Genomic DNA, 18,142 nt, shown 5'->3' with positions numbered 1-18,142 from the left:
CGATCATGCAAACATGCCGCCACGCTGTACTCTATGGCATATTTTGACTTAAGACATCAGAAATGTAAACAGCAGCGGTGCATGACACAAAATCACAACATCAATTGTCTGGGGCGGAGGGGTTAGAAGAGGGAAAGTGTTTAATGCAATTCCACTGTAGCGTAAAGAAACCACCATTTAATTTCGGTGGGCATTAAATCAGATGTGAATCGTAATGCACTGAAAAGCTCCAGGCGATTTAATACAATACTGCAACATGCAATAAAATCTCTTTTAACAAAGGTCTCTAATTTTACTTAACCTAAAAATGCCAAAACCAAACGCATTAAAAAGCACAAAAATTAAATAAACCCAGAACCAATATGGCTAAAACCTCCAAAGCCACTGCAGGGAAGTACATTAAAACCCTCGTTGTGAATGTGAGTCAGAAGCCACTATTCAGCTAGTAAATCTAGATAAGCAGCTTACAGATGAAGCATTGGGGCAATCCAAGACTCAAAAGGCAGATGGACATTGTGATGGAGGATTTAGAACTCACGTTCCATGACGGCTGAGGCCATGGGCCCTGAAGTGCAACCCAACATCGCGTGTAGGATGTAATTAACGTTTGACTGCAAGAGCGCAAAGGCATTTAACATGGCCGGGCCGGCCTTGATGCTCCAAGGAGAGACTTCACCGAAATGTCAGTGGCGGCACACACATGAACCACGACAGCGGTGCGTTCACAGCGCCTGGGCAACAAGGAGCCCCAACCAACAGAGGCATGCCATTGTGGGGGAGGGGTAGAGGAAGGAAGGTATGGGGGGACAGGGCAAGTCATATGTGCTGAACTTTGCAGCCAAAATGAGCTCAATATTGAGTTGCACTCCCCATTGCATGTTAAAGCACCATGGGCAAAAAAAATTTTGAGCAAAATGAGCATTGATGAAATCCTGATGATCACAGCAAGAGGGAAGGAGTCGAAGGGAATATTCATAGGATTCATAATTCCACAGGCCCCTGCACACATCATTGTGCCGTAAAAACCCTAAGTGGATGGTTTGTTAAAGCTACAAAATCCTGCTATGGACTGCTATCAGTGAAAACATATGATAAAGTATTAGTTTCCTTTATTCTGACATTTGAAACAAGTAAAATGCTGCTCACCCTTTCTTGCATTTTTGCACTGATAGATTCGACGTTACACCGACATATTTTGTCAAGAGACTCGTAAAAAAACAGATACCATATAATAAAATGCTTATTCATACCCTTGTGCAGATCACCGAGCTTAGCATTTCATAACAGTAATGTCAAATAACAGATTTCAAACCATTTGGACTGTGACGGTTTCCAGTTGTTTTCACCCATTACAAGCGCGAGGCTGTTGTGCAGAAATCTCCGGGCAATCCAATTCCCACACAATATAACTGATGAGCCAACACGAACAATATTTTGCCCATGTGGTCCTAATGGCGGAAGACGCAGAACAACTAATTCCGGTTTCAGCAGTCACACTGATCAATAAAGAATGTCTTACCATGATCAATTGCCATTGTGGAAGCGCTGATGAAGAGATGGTGCTTTGACAATAACGGTGGCAACACCGGTAGCACCAGGAGAGATGAGCATGAAACAGAGCCGCCTACTGCTGCTTCCTCTGTGCCCTAGGCTACCGCAGCCTGGGCACATCCATCCTACAAATCCAATCCCTCAACCCCATTCTGCCAGCCTTTCAGAATAAGAGCCTCCCACATCCCTCCCCCGGCCACCCTGTGGCCCCATCTCCTGTCCTGCCGCAGCATGCAGTGCCGCATGCAAACCCAGCTCACCGCGGTGAATTTGTTTATCAATTTTCATTGGTGTCATTTCCTTTCAAGAAATGCAAGCCAGGTTTAGCCGAGTTGCAGGGCAGACAATTCATGCAGAGTAGCACTGATTGATCAGAATCAATGTGGAGTCTGTGGGTTATGTCACAAGCTTCTGAGCATATTTTATGGATGCTCTCATTTATGCCCTCTTCATTATCAAGGGCCTGCTCGCATGCCCTCTTCCAAAACAATAATTGTATTGACAGAGGTACAGTGAGGGAAAAAAGTATTTGATCCCCTGCTGATTTTGTACATTTGCCCACTGACAAAGAAATGATCAGTCTAGAATTTTAATGGTAGGTTTATTTGAACAGTGAGAGACAGAATAACAACAAAATCCAGAAAAACGCATGTCAAAAATGTTATAAATTGATTTGCATTTTAATGAGGGAAATAAGTATTTGACCCTTCTGCAAAACATGACTTAGTACTTGGTGGCAAAACCCTTGTTGGCAATCACAGTGGTCAGACGTTTCTTGTAGTTGGCCACCAGGTTTGCACACATCTCAGGACGGATTTTGTCCCACTCCTCTTTGCAGATCTTCTCCAAGTCATTAAGGTTTCGAGGCTGACGTTTGGCAACTCGACCCTTCAGCTCCCTCCACAGATTTTCTATGGGATAAAGGTCTGGAGACTGGCTAGGCCACTCCAGGACCTTAATGTGCTTCTTCTTGAGCCACTCCTTTGTTGCCTTGGCCGTGTGTTTTGGGTCATTGTCATGCTAGAAAACCCATCCACGACCCATTTTCAATGCCCTGGCTGAGGGAAGGAGGTTCTCACCCAAGGTTTGAGGGTACATGGCCCCGTCCATCGTCCCTTTGATGCGGTGAAGTTGTCCTGTCCCCTTAGCAGAAAAACACCCCCAAAGCATAATGTTTGCACCTCCATGTTTGACGTGGGCATGGTGTTCTTGGGGTCATAGGCAGCATTCCTCCTCCTCCAAACACGGCGAGTTGAGTTGATGCCTAAGAGCTCGATTTTGATCTCATCTGACCACAACACTTTCACCCAGTTGTCCTCTGAATCATTCAGATGTTCATTGGCAAACTTCAGACGGGCATGTATATGTGCTTTCTTGAGCAGGGGGACCTTGCGGGCACTGCAGGATTTCAGTCCTTCACGGCGTAGTGTTACCAATTGTTTTCTTGGTGACTATGGTCCCAGCTGCCTTGAGATCATTGACAAGATCCTCCCGTGTAGTTCTGGGCTGATTCCTCACGGTTCTCATGATCATTGCAACTCCACGAGGTGAGCTCTTGCATGGAGCCCCAGGCCGAGGGAGATTGATAGTTCTTTGTTTCTTCCATTTGCGAATAATCGCACCAACTGTTGTCACCTTCTCACCAAGCTGCTTGGCAATGGTCTTGTAGCCCATTCCAGCCTTGTGTAGGTCTACAATCTTGTCCCTGACATCCTTGGAGAGCTCTTTGGTCTTGGCCATGGTGAAGAGTTTGGAATCTGATTGATTGATTGCTTCTGTGGACAGGTGCCTTCTAGGAGCACTCCCTTTAAGAGTGTGCTCCTAATCTCAGCTCGTTACCTGTATAAAAGACACCTGGGAGCCAGAAATCTTTCTGATTGAGAGGGGGTCAAATACTTATTTCCCTCATGAAAATGCAAATCAATTTATAACATTTTTGACATGCGTTTTTCTGGATTTTGTTGTTGTTATTCTGTCTCTCACTGTTCAAATAAACCTAACATTAAAATTCTAGACTGATCATTTCTTTGTCAGTGGGTAAACGTACAAAATCAGCAGGGGATCAAATACTTTTTTCCCTCACTGTAGCAATTTTGCTGCCTGCCTTATTATTTCTTAGAAACTGGAAGTCTAGTCTAGTTTTTTAAGAAAAAAAGCTACAAACTTGGTTTTATAAGAATGTGAGTTTACAAAGTGAATAAGTCTTCTTTTAAACTTCATTTTTCATAAATGTTTATTTAAGATTTACATATATTCCAGACTTCTATTGCACACGAGACATGTCTCATGGACTTAAAAGTTATAAATATCCAACCGACTCATCCAGTTGATGTTTAAAAATAAATTTACAACATTTCTGACGTTTTCGTTTTGAGTTTTATACTTGTGGTTTATTAGTTTCCACAAATATGAGGCTTCCATATCAAGACTAACTTCTACAAACCTTCTATATAACCAGCAATATAGCATTGATGCACATACTTAACGTAATTAAGTTGAGTGGAAAATATGAATGTCTTGGAAGTTTACAGACAGACGAGAGGGGTCTGGTCACCACATACATTTTTTTTTTATAAACTGCACTGAGCTGTTGCAACTAACAAAAATTTAGCTCATGCTAGATATTGAACTATAGAGGGAATAAAGTACAGCGCTATTGAAGACTACTTCACATACAAGACTTCAGCTAGAGCCATTGAAATACCATGCGAGGACGATCACACCAGTGGGAAAGCAGAATTCGCCAAAGCGCATTTTGCTAATCCTCGGCCCACAATCTGAGAGCGAAAATACAAAAAAAATCTCAAAGCAAAGTGCATGCGGGTTCCCGACAAGAAATAGTGAATATATTCCTCCATTTGGGAAATGGAATAGCTGGTGCAAAACTGTAACATGAACAGATTTTCTATTAATTAAAGCGAGTTCGAGCGGGATCCAATTGGCTAAAGCTGTAGACTTGAGTGAGATTAATTTGGTGCATAAATCAAGGTGCATTGAAAATGTAATCATAACCTCTTAAATTTAGTAGCATTATAGAAATTCTAAAATGCATATGTGTACTGGGGAAGTACACGCTTTAAATTACACTGAGAGACAGGAAAAGGAACACATTATTTGGAGAGCATGCACAAGATCGAGTCATTTTGACTGTTAAGTAAATGGATTGGGCAGGACACGTTGCGAGAAGGGATGATGGCAATTGGTTGAAACTATGGAGTGGCAGCCAGAGGATGGAACAGGCTGAGAGTAGATCCACCATGAAGATGGATGAAAGAAATCAGCTTGTAGATGGATATTTGCTTAACAAGATTGTGGGAGATGGTAACGAATTGGGGAGTCCATCATCCAGGAGGGTATATATCATGGCTGATGATGATGAGTACAGATTGCAACTATTCTAATTAGACTTGGGTTAGCCAATCTAAGGCTGTTATAAATAGAGCAAAATAAATGTTTAAACAAGCAGTGTTCACCTTTGTTGGCAGATCCAGTGTTGAAAATTCACACTTATGGCACAAACAAGTATATTCTAAGGAAAAACACTGTAACCTCTAACAAAGAATGCTCATAGTATTGGCTTCAGGATCTGATTAAAATACATCTGTTATATGCAGGCCATATCCTAAGATGGCCAGCTGAAGATATGACAAAGATGATTCTGTTGGTAGGACAATGTGAAAAATTGCATGGGACTTTGGGAGAGACACTGAAGATCATGAAAGATGAATATATCTGTCATGGGCATCCACCCTCAGTTATGAGTGTGACACTAGAATGATAGACTGAATTCACCTTTTACAGCGATCATGTAAATTATGTTCCCGATTATATTGATTCTACTTACATAAAAGTTACACTGTAACTGTCAATAACTGCACAATGATTAATATTTTCATTAAGGTGGAGACTGTTTGTTCAAGCCAGAGTGGAAAACCTCGCACACATTGTCAAAACCAATGAAGCTCAATGCTTATAGCAGACTACCGTAGACAGTATAATGTAATTTTACCACCAATCTCAATATGAGCTGCTTGGTTTATGTACACGCATGGAGTGTATGCCGTATAAAACGAAAGTAGGCCAGTGTGACGTCATGAACTCTGGACTGTCAGAATGACTTTGTCATTGGGTACAGTTTGTAAAAAAGTTCAGCACATTCTGAACCTTCACCCTGCCATCTCTCTGCTTTGAAATGAGTATGGTCTTTAAAGAAACAGTTAATTCAAAAGGAAATCTATATATGTCAAAGGGAAATTTGTGAGTATGTGTGTCTGTTCGAAATGTTTAGCATACTTCCCGACATGCAACAAACTTGAAATTTGGCATGTGGGTAGTTTTCAGACTGTACACAATGCAAAAAGTATAAAAATAGACTTTTGTATTTTGGGAGGGGGGGGGGCAATAATGGATATATTTTGCACGGCAAGTGAGCGGTGATGTCACATCTGTGATGTCACCCGCATGCGGCAGCGTCACGCAGTGTGCCTGCTGACGTCACGCATCCCCCCCCCCACCCTCCGCGTAGGCCGTTGTATTAATCCAAGACAAGAATCCAAGTCTCGGGCGAAGCCGGGTAGTGAAGTTAATAATATACAATTTGTCAAGGGCAGACCTCACAAAAAAAGGCGTTATTGAAAATCATACTCGCAAAAAATGACAAACTGCACTTCCTAAATGTCACTGCCATGCATATTCATGAGGCCTGCTTGAGGACACAACGTGTGCAACTTGCAGGCTGCACAGGCTATTTTGAAATTAGCCGTCAAAATTCTCCCTGACCACTCAAGAGGCGCCATGTGCAACAAACGACCACAGTGCCATACAGCAGCTGAATGAAGGTAATGTTTATAAATCGCTACATTTTCAAAACAATGGACATATAAATTAAATAAAAAAATACAATTATAACGTAAGAGAAACGATGCTCTTTTACAAACGCTGTGAAGATCTGTCAAGCAATTAAACATTCATATTAATAGACAATGCAAAACAATTACAAGTGCATGCTTTTTTTTTAATAACGAGCCTGGGGGGCACAAAACAGCTGTGGGGGGAGGGCAGAGGGAGACCGAATGTGCTCACCTGCCGTGGCTGTAGCGATCATGTTGCCAGACTTCTGCACCTCATCGAATTTGTCAAACAATGCAGCTAACCTGCAACGAACATACACAATAACAAACAAAAAACCGACAATATGAAGAGTCGTCCGAATGAACGCTGCACAAGATCAAGGTAAACACACAACGGTTGCTCGGCTCGTGAAGCCTACGCAGAGAGCTGCAGCGATGACACGAGAAAAGATTCCCTCATGAATAAAACATAAGCCTGCGCGACGCATCGCCCCCCAACCCATTCCCTTAACTGTGCCCCTCCCCGCAGCCCATGGCTCATGCAGTCCTCCCTTCCACTTGGAATGCCGGTCACAAGCGCACACATGCGCCAGCACACCTGTGACACAGCCCGGACGCCTCGTCATTTTGCCACGAATTTTTTTTTTCCCCCCCCCCGCGAAGCCTGTCGACCTATTATATTGGCAACAGCTCCGTTCGCGGGGCCGCCAATGGTGAATGCACGTTAGCGCGAAGTAATTACAAAACCTCTCTAGCTGTCGTGCGAATTTACAACTGTACTCTTACTGACAAAACAGGAGGCATTCAGGACACACAAAGGCCATATAGAAACATTGGCATCGTAACACCATGTTCGAAAAGCTTCAGCGTCACTATGCATGGAACCCGCAATTCTCGAGAGCTCCGAGATAAAAATAGATTTTAATTATAATCTTATTGCGATAGGACGCCACCATTTTAAGTGGCTACCACACTGCATCCTGTGACGCAGATAAACACATCAAGCAAGCACAATGAAAGCAGCGTTTGCCCAGTAAACGGGCTCCAATTTTTCACTGCTGTGCTGTGCTATTGTGCTGCTTCCTACTATAAGGTTTGTCCTGCCACTAATGAGCTCCTGCGGCTACTGCGTGGAAGAAGCTGTTCATGGGATGCCAAGTCCTGTGAGCCCAACTGCTGTGCAAGAATGTGCTGCGATGCGAAAAGCAACCTCAAGTGCTGCTGCCTTTTGCTTTGTCATGAGTTTACATTTCACTTGATTCTGAGCTATAATACAACTGGACGGCCCCTCGTCCAAGTGAAAATTAATTGACAAAACATTACTTACTTCCTATTACCATCAAATGACATACACAACATTACAAAAGCACAGCTTTACACAAAGAAAAATACTAAATCTGTTTGTTGGTGTGCAAGCAAGGCGTCTCATAGCATCTGTTTTTAGTCTCCTGTTTAGAGGAAATATATTGTGGACAAGTGTATACACAGCAAATAAAATACCCTCCTGGGGATAATTCATGCAACACTTACTATTCTACAGCCATGCATTATGAATAGGTGAGAGACCAGAAGGGCTGACCACAAACCAATAACATGGGAATGTTAAAGCACTTTCAATGTGACTGTGGATTCAATGAAGACATTATTCATCATCTTAAATTTCGATTTAAAGCTTTCGTGACTGCAAGGATTAACCTTCTTTGGTTCTTTCGGTAAAGTCACGTAGAATGAGAATAAAATAATAAAATAACACAATAACATCGTGAGAATTTTATTGTGTTATTTTATTATTTTATTCTCATTCTACGTGACTTTACCGAAAGAACCAAAGAATATTCATTATCTTGTTAAAATTATTTTGCAACACTTTGGTAAAACTTCACTATTTTTCAGATTAGTTATCAAAACAGAGCTTTATTTTCAGTGTATACAAAGAAATTGGTTCAATAGTCCCTATCAAGCAACCCAAAACTGGATCTTGCCTTTGGCTTTCAGCAACATGGCCATTTAAATATAGTTAACCACATCATACAAAATACTTTCAAACCCATCAATTCTAAGCCGAACTATGTTAAAATTTCAAGGGCACTTGGCTGAATACAAGTATCTGGATTCATGCAGAATAAAAAAAACTCCGTCTAGAACAAGTTAGAATATTCAAAAGAATAACCGATCCCCTGTTTTGCCCATGCAGTTTCCACCCATGAGCAAAGATGGCTATTGGAAGCATGTGACATCGCACGCTCCTTTCTTGAGCATACATACGCTCCACTTGCAAACAGGGTGGAAGGAAATCATATTTTAAGTGGGCTGAATGAACATAACTGTGTAATCTACTGTATGCCGCTGGCATAGGCAAATGCTGGTTATGTTCATCAAACTGGCCACAGTTAATCATATGTGGGGCGTTGCCTGTGTCTGGAATTGAGGACCAACTTTGAGTGATGCTGCATTGGTCAGCTCTTACTAGAACCAGATATTGTGTGAAATTTCTGGGTAGCAACCTTCTAGATAGCAAGGTCAGAAGACAATGTATAGCAAATGTAAGTTATATGCATAAATACTATTACAATTACATATAAAAAATAACTACTGGATACCCATTATTATGGTTATGTATATAAAAGACAGGGTACATGCGAATAATATGAATAATTATAGTAAAACACTTATCAGTAGTGATAGTTAAATACATGCTTCCAGATGTTTTGACAATGAATACCCAAAACAAACCAGGCAGGTGAAGGTCAGTGTTTCCTGTGACCTATTACAAAATTACAGCAAGTCCTACCCTGTTCATGTCAGCCCCATGGACGCTCATGCCACAAGTATACACACACACACAATGAGCGGTACAAAGCAGCCAGACACCGGGGATGGCAGGCCCCATGCTGGATTATTTCCAGCCAGAATGGAGTGTACCAGTCACCCAGAGTGTCAGCTGTGTTGAATGTACATAATAAAGGTTTTTGGGTTAGATCGCGTTTATTTATAAATGTGTCGTAACCCTCCACCACCCGACACGGCCAATCAGCAAAAAAAGTGTCACGTTGACAAAAGACAAATAATTCACTACTTTAGCCCACCGGTGTGTTGAAGAGTGAATCCACAACATTTACAGTTTGAGTACGACGTTTCGCTGGTAAATACATCCAGCATCATCGGGCAATTCGCCAGAATGGTAAAGCCCTCGCTTGCTCCCGGTTTTATATAGAGCAGCAGGGTGACGTCATCATTTAACTCATATCATTCAACTCATATCATTCAACACACCGGTGGGCTAAAGTAGTGAACTATTTGTCTTTTGTCAACGTGACACTTTTTTTGTTGATTGGCCGTGTCGGGTGGAGGGTTACGACACATTTATAAATAACGCGATCTAACCCAAAAACCTTTATTATGAATAATATTGGTCGCGAAAGCCTACGTGTTAAACTGTGTTGAATGTATGCAAACAATATTAAAAACGGAAATTAACACTATGCAAACACAGGTCAAATCAACCAAATTAATCAAAAACTAAATAGGATTTCCCGAGGCTTCGAGAAACCTTTGCGTAAGCACAAGCAAATACATGTTCAAAGTATTTTACTCTACATATTTACAACAGCCGATTTAAATAATCATCCCTTAGCAAAAGTAACAAATGTTAAAGGAAGCTCATTGTGAATTTGTCAATTTGAAGCAGAGCCAGAATGCGAGCGTATAAATGTCGGCTCGAGTCAGTTTTTTTATGCTCGTGATGGAGCACGCCCATTGTCACATTAATACAGCTTCAGCGAACGCTACACGCACGCGATACACCACATGGCACGCGATACGCACCGCTGCTGAGGAAGGCCCTTGCGACTGAGGTCCAAACGCACCTTCTCACCAACGTACCGGTAGATCTGCACTAGACTCAGCGTGGCTGCGTCACGCACCTATGTGCAGATGGGACAACAAAGTGACCGCAGTGGCCAATAAATATCAAGCATAGCTACCCACAAGTACCTCTAACCTTGCCTCTTACATAGTGCTAGCCCCATCTCGATCTCTCAATATGATAAGAACTGAATCATCCAAAGAGGCGCAGATTAATAATACATTGGATTATTCCCAAGACAGCTAGTAGAGCAATCCCTTCAACTAGCATTGGCTGGTGACTGATGATGATGAATTCACGTGGACTATGAAAAATTCAAATTAAGAGATAAACATTCTGATAATAAAATTTCAGCAAAATGAAAAAATTGTGAAGGCTACATCAAACAATTGCACTGTATCATCATTTACAGCACGTCGTTAAAACCGAGCTTCATGGGTCAACAATGCCTACTTAGGTATCTACAGTAACTGAGACGTTTGCACATAACATCTGTCGTGTTATTGCACATTTAGTTTAACAAATTCTGAACAAAAAAGGCTGATGATTCATAATATTTTTTTTTTTGGATCAGGCCATGTGATGATATGACAAAATTTGTATCATAAGACCCTCCCCGCCACCCAACACAGCCAAACAATTTAATTGTCAAGTATACAAGCATTTAACATGCCAATTACTATCGTTTCATCAAATATCCTCAGGACAAGCTTCAATTCAGGAAGTCAGACAAACCTTTTAACCTGACCCGGCTCGCAAGTAGGAGTCACAACCTCACAAGATCAACCAATAAGATTTAAACTAGATATTAGCCATTACAAATTAATATATTATATTTTTATTCTGTTTAAGACATTGGGTCAGGTTTCAGAGTTGTGCCGGTTTCCTGGATTATTCTGACTTGCTGCATCTTGTCCTGATGATGTTTGACACAGTTTGAAATGGCACGTCATATCAAATGGCTAAATTTGATGAGAATTGTTATTTCACTTACCGGTAAGCTCACACATGAACAACTGGCGTGTTATTCACTTGTAAACGTGGCAATAAATGTCTGGCTGTGTCGGATGAAGGTCTGAACGACATAAATTGGGTCAGATCATTGGGACCAAACCAAAAACTCAATGACTAATAATAAGAATGGCTGTGAAAACCTACGTAATAAGTTAAAGTCTGATGCAAAAGCCTACATCCTTCATATGTGCATAGCACACTTACTGAGCCATTAGCATCTCCCAGTAACATGCAGATGTGAGGTACAATCTTGCTGAGGGTCAAACACTGGGCACCAAACCTGCAATAAGTAAAAACATAAAACAATCAACATCTGAGAATAAAACCATGGCAACGCAGTGTTTATATTCCCAAATACCAGGCCAACACAGCACACTGACTTATTAGTGATGTATTTTATATACTGTGAAACGTTGCTATGCAACATATATTGTTAAAGAGGTTCTGGAATGTCTAGGCATAGCAGCAGGTGCCATTACAGATGAGCCACTGGTAAATGTTCAACAAGTGATATCTAAACACAGCAGCATAAGATTTCCAAAATTCAAATAACAAAAAAATCAACGCATTCATCAAGTGCCTGAAAAGAAATATATATACTCAGCAATGATGTAAATCTTGACTAAAGCTTTTGTGACTGCAGGAATTCATATTCTTTGCGTCGTTCGGTAAAGCCACGTAGATAGAAAAATAATAAAATGAATAAAAAATAATAACAATATCACGACGTTTCGATCGCAACACAGGCAATCGTCATCAGGTGAAAATATATAGCGGGAGAGCTGCTGAGGCAGGAAAGGATATATGTCGGGAGCGCTGCGAAGGCAGGGAGTTATAAAGATTTGAGATGGGTGTAGCCCAAGGGTCAGTGGGTGGGGCTAGAGATGAAATTTGCATGTAAATGTAAGATCGGGTAAATATTGACAAACGAAGCTGTGGGGGCAGCCATTGTATTTTAAGAGATTAGCATGCCAATGTAAGAAATTTGTTTGTAAATGTAAGCTGGGAGAGAGCTCGGAAAGAGCCATCGCCACATGGAGATGGAAAAGGATGGCAAGCCGCCATTTACTAACACAGCTAACGGTGGCTGTGGTCCGTGAATGTAACTCAGTCTAAAATAACTGCTCACATAGGTAGGTAGGAAGGGAACAACACAACCAGTTATGACCTAAGCTGGTTAATAACGTCCTTCCAATGATTGCTCAGTTTGCACCCATCTTCTCGGTTGAAATTGTGCCTGTGTTTAATTATCTGCACGGCTTCATGAACAAATCTTTGCTGATAGCCATTGAGTTTGCAGAGTACCTTCGTCTTGGCTAAATCAATTTCGCGTGTGCCCACAGCGTTAAAATAATGATCAGCCACGGCTAAGGCATTGGTCCTACCGTGTTTCAGATCTGCCTTATGTTCACGAACCCGGTCAGAGACATGTCGCTTAGTTTCCCCAATGTAACTGCTGGTTCATTTAAAGATGGCGAATCAGCGATGATGTTGTTGGTTTTCGTAATCAGGCGGTTGGTAGGATCTCTATTGATTTTGGTATAGCTGCCATCATTAATACCACATCACGGTTTTCCTTAAAACCCTCTGCTGCTAGACCACCCAGATTTTATGGCTTACCAAAAATCCATAAAGAAGGTACACCACTCGGTCCTATAGTCTCCACCATTAGCTCACCCACTACAAACTGGCCCGATTTCTGTCTGAGACCTTGCAGCCATTCACTGGTAAGACCACCTCAGCTGTACTTAACTCAGCTCACTTGGTATCGTTAATTAAGGACATCTCACTATCTCCAGGTGATTTGCTCGTTAGTTTCGATGTGGTCTCTTTGTTTACCAAAGTTCCTGTGCCTGACACCATTGCAATCATTGCAGATTTAGTCCAATAAGGACTGAATGCTGATGTACCGGCCCTGGTGAGACACTGCCTCACCAACACTTGCTTCACCTGGAATGGAACATTCTACAAACACGTTGAAGGTACCCCAATGGGTTCTCCCTTATTTCAAGTTGTAGCCAATGTTTTCATAGGGAAATTGGAGACAAATGCCACCCAGGCATCCACCCTACGTCCTCTTCCTTGTGGAAGAGATATGTAGATGATACGTTCGTCATCTGGCCACATGGCCTACCAGCTCTGGACCATTTCTTCAACCACATCGATTCCATACACCCAGCCATCAAATTCACCATGGAGGTGGAAAAGGATGGCAAGTTACCATTCTTGTATTTTTTAATCGAAAAGAGACCTGATGGCTCAATGGGACACACTGGCTACAGGAAAGCCACCCATACGGATGCCTACCTAAAACCTGACTCCCACCACCATCCATCCCAGAAGAATTCCCTGATCAAAACTCAATACCATAGAGCTTGTTGTATTTTCAACCATCACCACCTAGCCAGTGAACTGGAGCACGTACACCAAGCCCTCAAGAAGAATGTATATTCAGACAACACAATGCGTAAAGCAATCACCCCAAACGTTGGGAAAGAACCATCTGAGGACTCAATCAAAACCATCACCTTGCCATACAGAGCAGGGGTCACCAAAAATATTTCCAAAGTCATGAACAAACACAAGATCCAGATACAATTTAACACAGTACATAAAATTCCTGATTTGATCCCATCTGTGAGAGGATGTGATCCCTGACATGCAATACGCCGGTGTCTCGAAACTAAGCTGTATCTGCGGCAGCAGTTACATTGGGGAAACTAAGTGACATGTCTCAGACCGGGTTCGTGAACATACAGCAGATCTGAAACACGGTAGGACCAATACCTCAGCCGTGGCTGATCATTATTTTAATGCTGTGGGCACACACGAAATTGATTTTGCCAAGACGAAGGTACTCTGCAAACCCACTGGCCATCAGCAAAGATTCGTTCATGAAGCCATCCAGATATTTAAACACAGACAATTTCAACCGAGAAGATGGGTACAAACGGAGCAATCATTGGAAGGACATTATTAACCCGCTTAAGTCATAACTGGCTGTGTTGTTCCCTTCCTACCTACCTATGTAAGCAGTTATTTTCGACTGAGTTACATTCACTAATACAGCCACCGTTAGCTGTGTTAGTAAATGGCGGCTTGCCATCCTTTTCCACCTCCATGTGGCGATGGCTCTTTCCGAGCTCTCTCCCAGCTTACATTTACAAAAAAAATTCTTACATTGGCATGCTAATCTCTCACAATACAATGGCTGCCCTCACAGCTTCGTTTGTCAATATTTACCCGATCTTACATTTAATGCAAATTTCATCTCTAGCCCCGCCCACTGACCCTTGGGCTACACCCATCTCAAATCTTTATAACTCCCTGCCTTCGCAGCGCTCCCGACATATATCATTTCCTGCCTCAACAGCTCTCCCGCTATATTTTTCACTTGATGATGATTGCTTGTGTTGCGATCGAAATGTCGTGATATGGTTATTATTTTTATTATTTTTCTATCTACGTGCCTTTACCGAAAGACCCAAAGAAAAATGATGTAAATGTTGCATGTACTATGAACAAGCCATTGTCTGAAATGTCAGAAGGTACACTGACCACAATATCACATGTGATATTTTTATTTTAGGGATTGTTACTGACTAATGTGTTGGGTTTTTGCGATTTGTGCTGATGCACCACTATATTTAAATAAATGAATGATAGATGCAGGGCATGTCAGGTTCTTAGGTGTAAAAAAGCCATTAAAAACAATAAACTCAGCAGTGGTTTGAGCTTCGTGCCAGGGACCTCGAACATAAAATCCCTATACTATTTCACGCCAATAACCTTACTTGTTGATGGTGGCGCTGAGGCACAGGCAGACTCCTTCTCTTGTGCGAAAGTTTTTATGCTTAAACGCTCCCAACAGCCGCTCCCAAACAAACTGTGAACAAAAATAACAGCAGACATCACCCAATTATTATATTATGCTAGCATAGAAATGTTAAATATTATCCTAGTACCCTTTAAAGTTAAAACTGTCACTTATGTTTTTCAAATTAAATGCAACTTGATGCATTCATATTTTCACTTACACATCTGTGTCACATAACAGTTTTTATATAGTTAAGTAAGTAGGAGCAGCATGCAAGATATCATGAGTCATTAGTTAAATGCCCAGATAAAGTAGACTCATTCCTTTCGTGGAAAATCAACAGTAGTTGTAATACTGGTCTCTGCTATAGGTTTACTGAAATTTCCACCATTGACTCAGGAAGGCCAACAGGGGTAAACATGAATAAGATGATCATCAGAGTCAAAAGCAATTAATGGCTTGCCTGTTTATCTTTTTTACTGGAAAACATTAGTCTAGAAGGTGCATAAGTTGATAGATAAATAGCCAACCTCCAGCTTATTGATTTACTATCCACAAATCCTACACAATGGTGCACAATGAGTTGAGATAAGCACACTTGGGAGAGCCCTCAATATTTAATTTTGGTCACAATGTCACAGTACACCTGTAAGAGTAGTGCCTGGCAATAGATCGCCTCTTACCTGCGGTGGTGCTGCAACGTCCATGACCTTAAGAAGGAGACCTTGAGTTGCCTCCCTGACCTGATCCTTTGCATCTCCAAACCGATCGATTAAGGACGGCAGGACTGAAGAGTGAAGACACAATGCACCAATAGCTATGAGCACTACCCTTCCTGGCACATTTGGTCATATCATATTAAACCCATAAGTTTGAATATATCAAGTTTTGAAAATTTCAAAAGTTGCTAAAAGTTGATGACAAGAGTTAACAAGACTGCATTCAACATATTAACAAATATGCTCAAAATAAATATAAAGTACACAAATTACATGGCGTTCACAATTTATACGATTTTAGTTTACATTTTAGGATAGATGGGAGGGTATAAAAGGAGTCGTGGGTGCAGTGGTGAGTGCATTGCTCTATGAACCAAAAGACTTGAGTTTGATTCCAAGCCATAGCTCACATTAGTGGTGAGTGTTATCAGAACAGGCCACGGGCATCTCTTAGGTTAACTTGAGCTAAAATTTGCACTTTGTGCAGTGTGTAAAAAAACAGCAACAGGGAGGCAAAGGGCATGCTCCTTGCCATGCGTCCCCCTTTTAATTGTTGGCCTTAATAAGCACGTCGTTTTGCGTGAATATACACATATGTAGGAAGGCCTACATTATCGTTTTCCAAAGTAGACTCAGCAGTTTTTATCAGCTGTCCCAAACCAGTAACAAGATACGAGGATTGAAAGAGCAATGTCACATGCTCAATATGTTGTAGGGCGATGGTCGATGGCTATTTATAACCTTTCTGCATCCGCCATGTAAACAGTGCAAGAGAGAGGCAGGGGAGCAAACGTATTCACGTGCTGCTGCACGAGTAGCGCCTTGTGACTTTGACGTTAAGTCGACAGGAAGAGAAAACTGAAACCTGCCTGCTCTCGTCATCCAACATATTTGTTAGAAAACGTGTAAATATTAGGTGTGACATCACTGTTAAAGGTACACAGTACCTTGTGCCTCAATGACTTGGCATTTACATGTTTATGTTTTGCATAAAATTCTATATAATACGGTGTACAGTAGTTATCCCGAGGCATACAGGACACAACCCGACATAACATGACATCATACTGATCATACAAGCTCACCATGTACTACAGCCTACTGTCCATAAGCATAATAAAGCCGAGTGGAAATCTGTGTTGAAGATTTTTTTAAACATGCATGATATCCAGGGACAATACAGTGAATGAACGCGAAATTAAAGCAACTCTTGTGCTCCCCCTGTTGCTCCCGTGCATACAATGTTTAAAATTCTAGCACAATTCTTATTAGGAATCAAAATGATACATGATGCCTGGATTGGGAATTGCAGTGGAGTTAAAAAAAAATCATTACCTATTTATACATTGGCAAGAGTATTTTAAATACGATCTAATACTTTGAGAGTGCATTTTTAAAATATGCTCTGAAGACCACAATGTTCCACACCTAAAAGTTGTTAACACCAACATAGCTTGCCAGTGACATATTTCCTCCATGACATGTACATCTGCCATCTATGACTAGCCCAGTGTGTGCTGCTCCTAAGCAAAGGCGTGCAATAGGAAGGCAGCTAGGGGTAGAAGCCCAAGGGGAGGGAGGAGGGCAGGGTGTGGTGGGGTGTAGACGGCATGACACTGTTTCTATCATAGTTTTATTGGTCTTGGCAGTTGAAGCCTAGCTGCCAGTCTTCTGTAATAGTGACAACACTTAAGCCATGCTAAACGTGCCAGACCGAACATTAATAACAAACTGTACTACAATACTCAGCCAACGACGGCAGTGTGTTAATTAACTCCACCGCATGCAGAATGTGCAGAATGTAAAAAATGCAAGTGTGAATTCTGTTAAAATATATGTATGATATTCATATCACGGTCTGCTGACAGTGTTGGAAGATGTATGTTTAGCAGAGCCAAAGGTGTCCAATTTAAGCCGGTAGCTGTACAGGTAATGTATTTTGGTTTCTGGGATACGAAACTTCACAAGATGACGATGACAGCACAAAAATTAAAATCTAACCGTGTCTTCGCTTGCTTCTCAAGTATCATGCTTATAAAATTATTCATTGGAGTTAGTGCAGTTACTAGGCACACCTACTCAAAACAATATATCTATATTTGTTAAACATTATAAGATTTTTTTAAATGTACAAATATTTTTTTGTTTAAATGTTAGTTCAGTAATGTCGCTTGCTATGACACTACAACAGCTGTGGGCGATTTCGGCAGCTTAAGTACAATAGCTATGAAGATGATGTCAACCCTGCTGCTGCGCCCCATGACGTGACATCCTGCCCTGGATTGTCTCCGAGCTATGGATCATATCTACACTCACCCAACACCAC

General features: G+C 41.5%; 1 protein-coding gene across 34 annotated transcripts in view; it reads right to left on the bottom strand.

Moving 5' to 3' along the window:
• Window positions 1–18,142, bottom strand: part of LOC116946623 (CLIP-associating protein 1-B) — an 86,615-nt gene that overhangs the window by 60,342 nt on the left and 8,131 nt on the right. For 33 of the 34 annotated variants that reach the window (XM_076070297.1, XM_076070333.1, XM_076070326.1 and 30 more), the window contains exons 4-8: window positions 15,781–15,884; window positions 15,075–15,166; window positions 11,485–11,560; window positions 10,227–10,324; window positions 6,634–6,704 (exon numbers count right to left, since the gene is read on the bottom strand). In XM_076070297.1, the coding sequence (XP_075926412.1) occupies window positions 6,634–6,704; window positions 10,227–10,324; window positions 11,485–11,560; window positions 15,075–15,166; window positions 15,781–15,884 (441 nt within the window). Of the gene's footprint in view, window positions 1–1,519; window positions 2,244–6,633; window positions 6,705–10,226; window positions 10,325–11,484; window positions 11,561–15,074; window positions 15,167–15,780; window positions 15,885–18,142 lie in introns of those variants that run through there. The other variant, XM_076070393.1, reaches the window with a different exon arrangement.

This window comes from Petromyzon marinus, chromosome 2 (genome assembly GCF_048934315.1).
Source record: "Petromyzon marinus isolate PM22_M1 ecotype Great Lakes invasive population chromosome 2, UKy_Petmar_22M1.pri1.0, whole genome shotgun sequence".
Taxonomy (NCBI): domain Eukaryota; kingdom Metazoa; phylum Chordata; class Hyperoartia; order Petromyzontiformes; family Petromyzontidae; genus Petromyzon; species Petromyzon marinus.
This window is presented reverse-complemented; position numbering and strand designations above follow the sequence as displayed.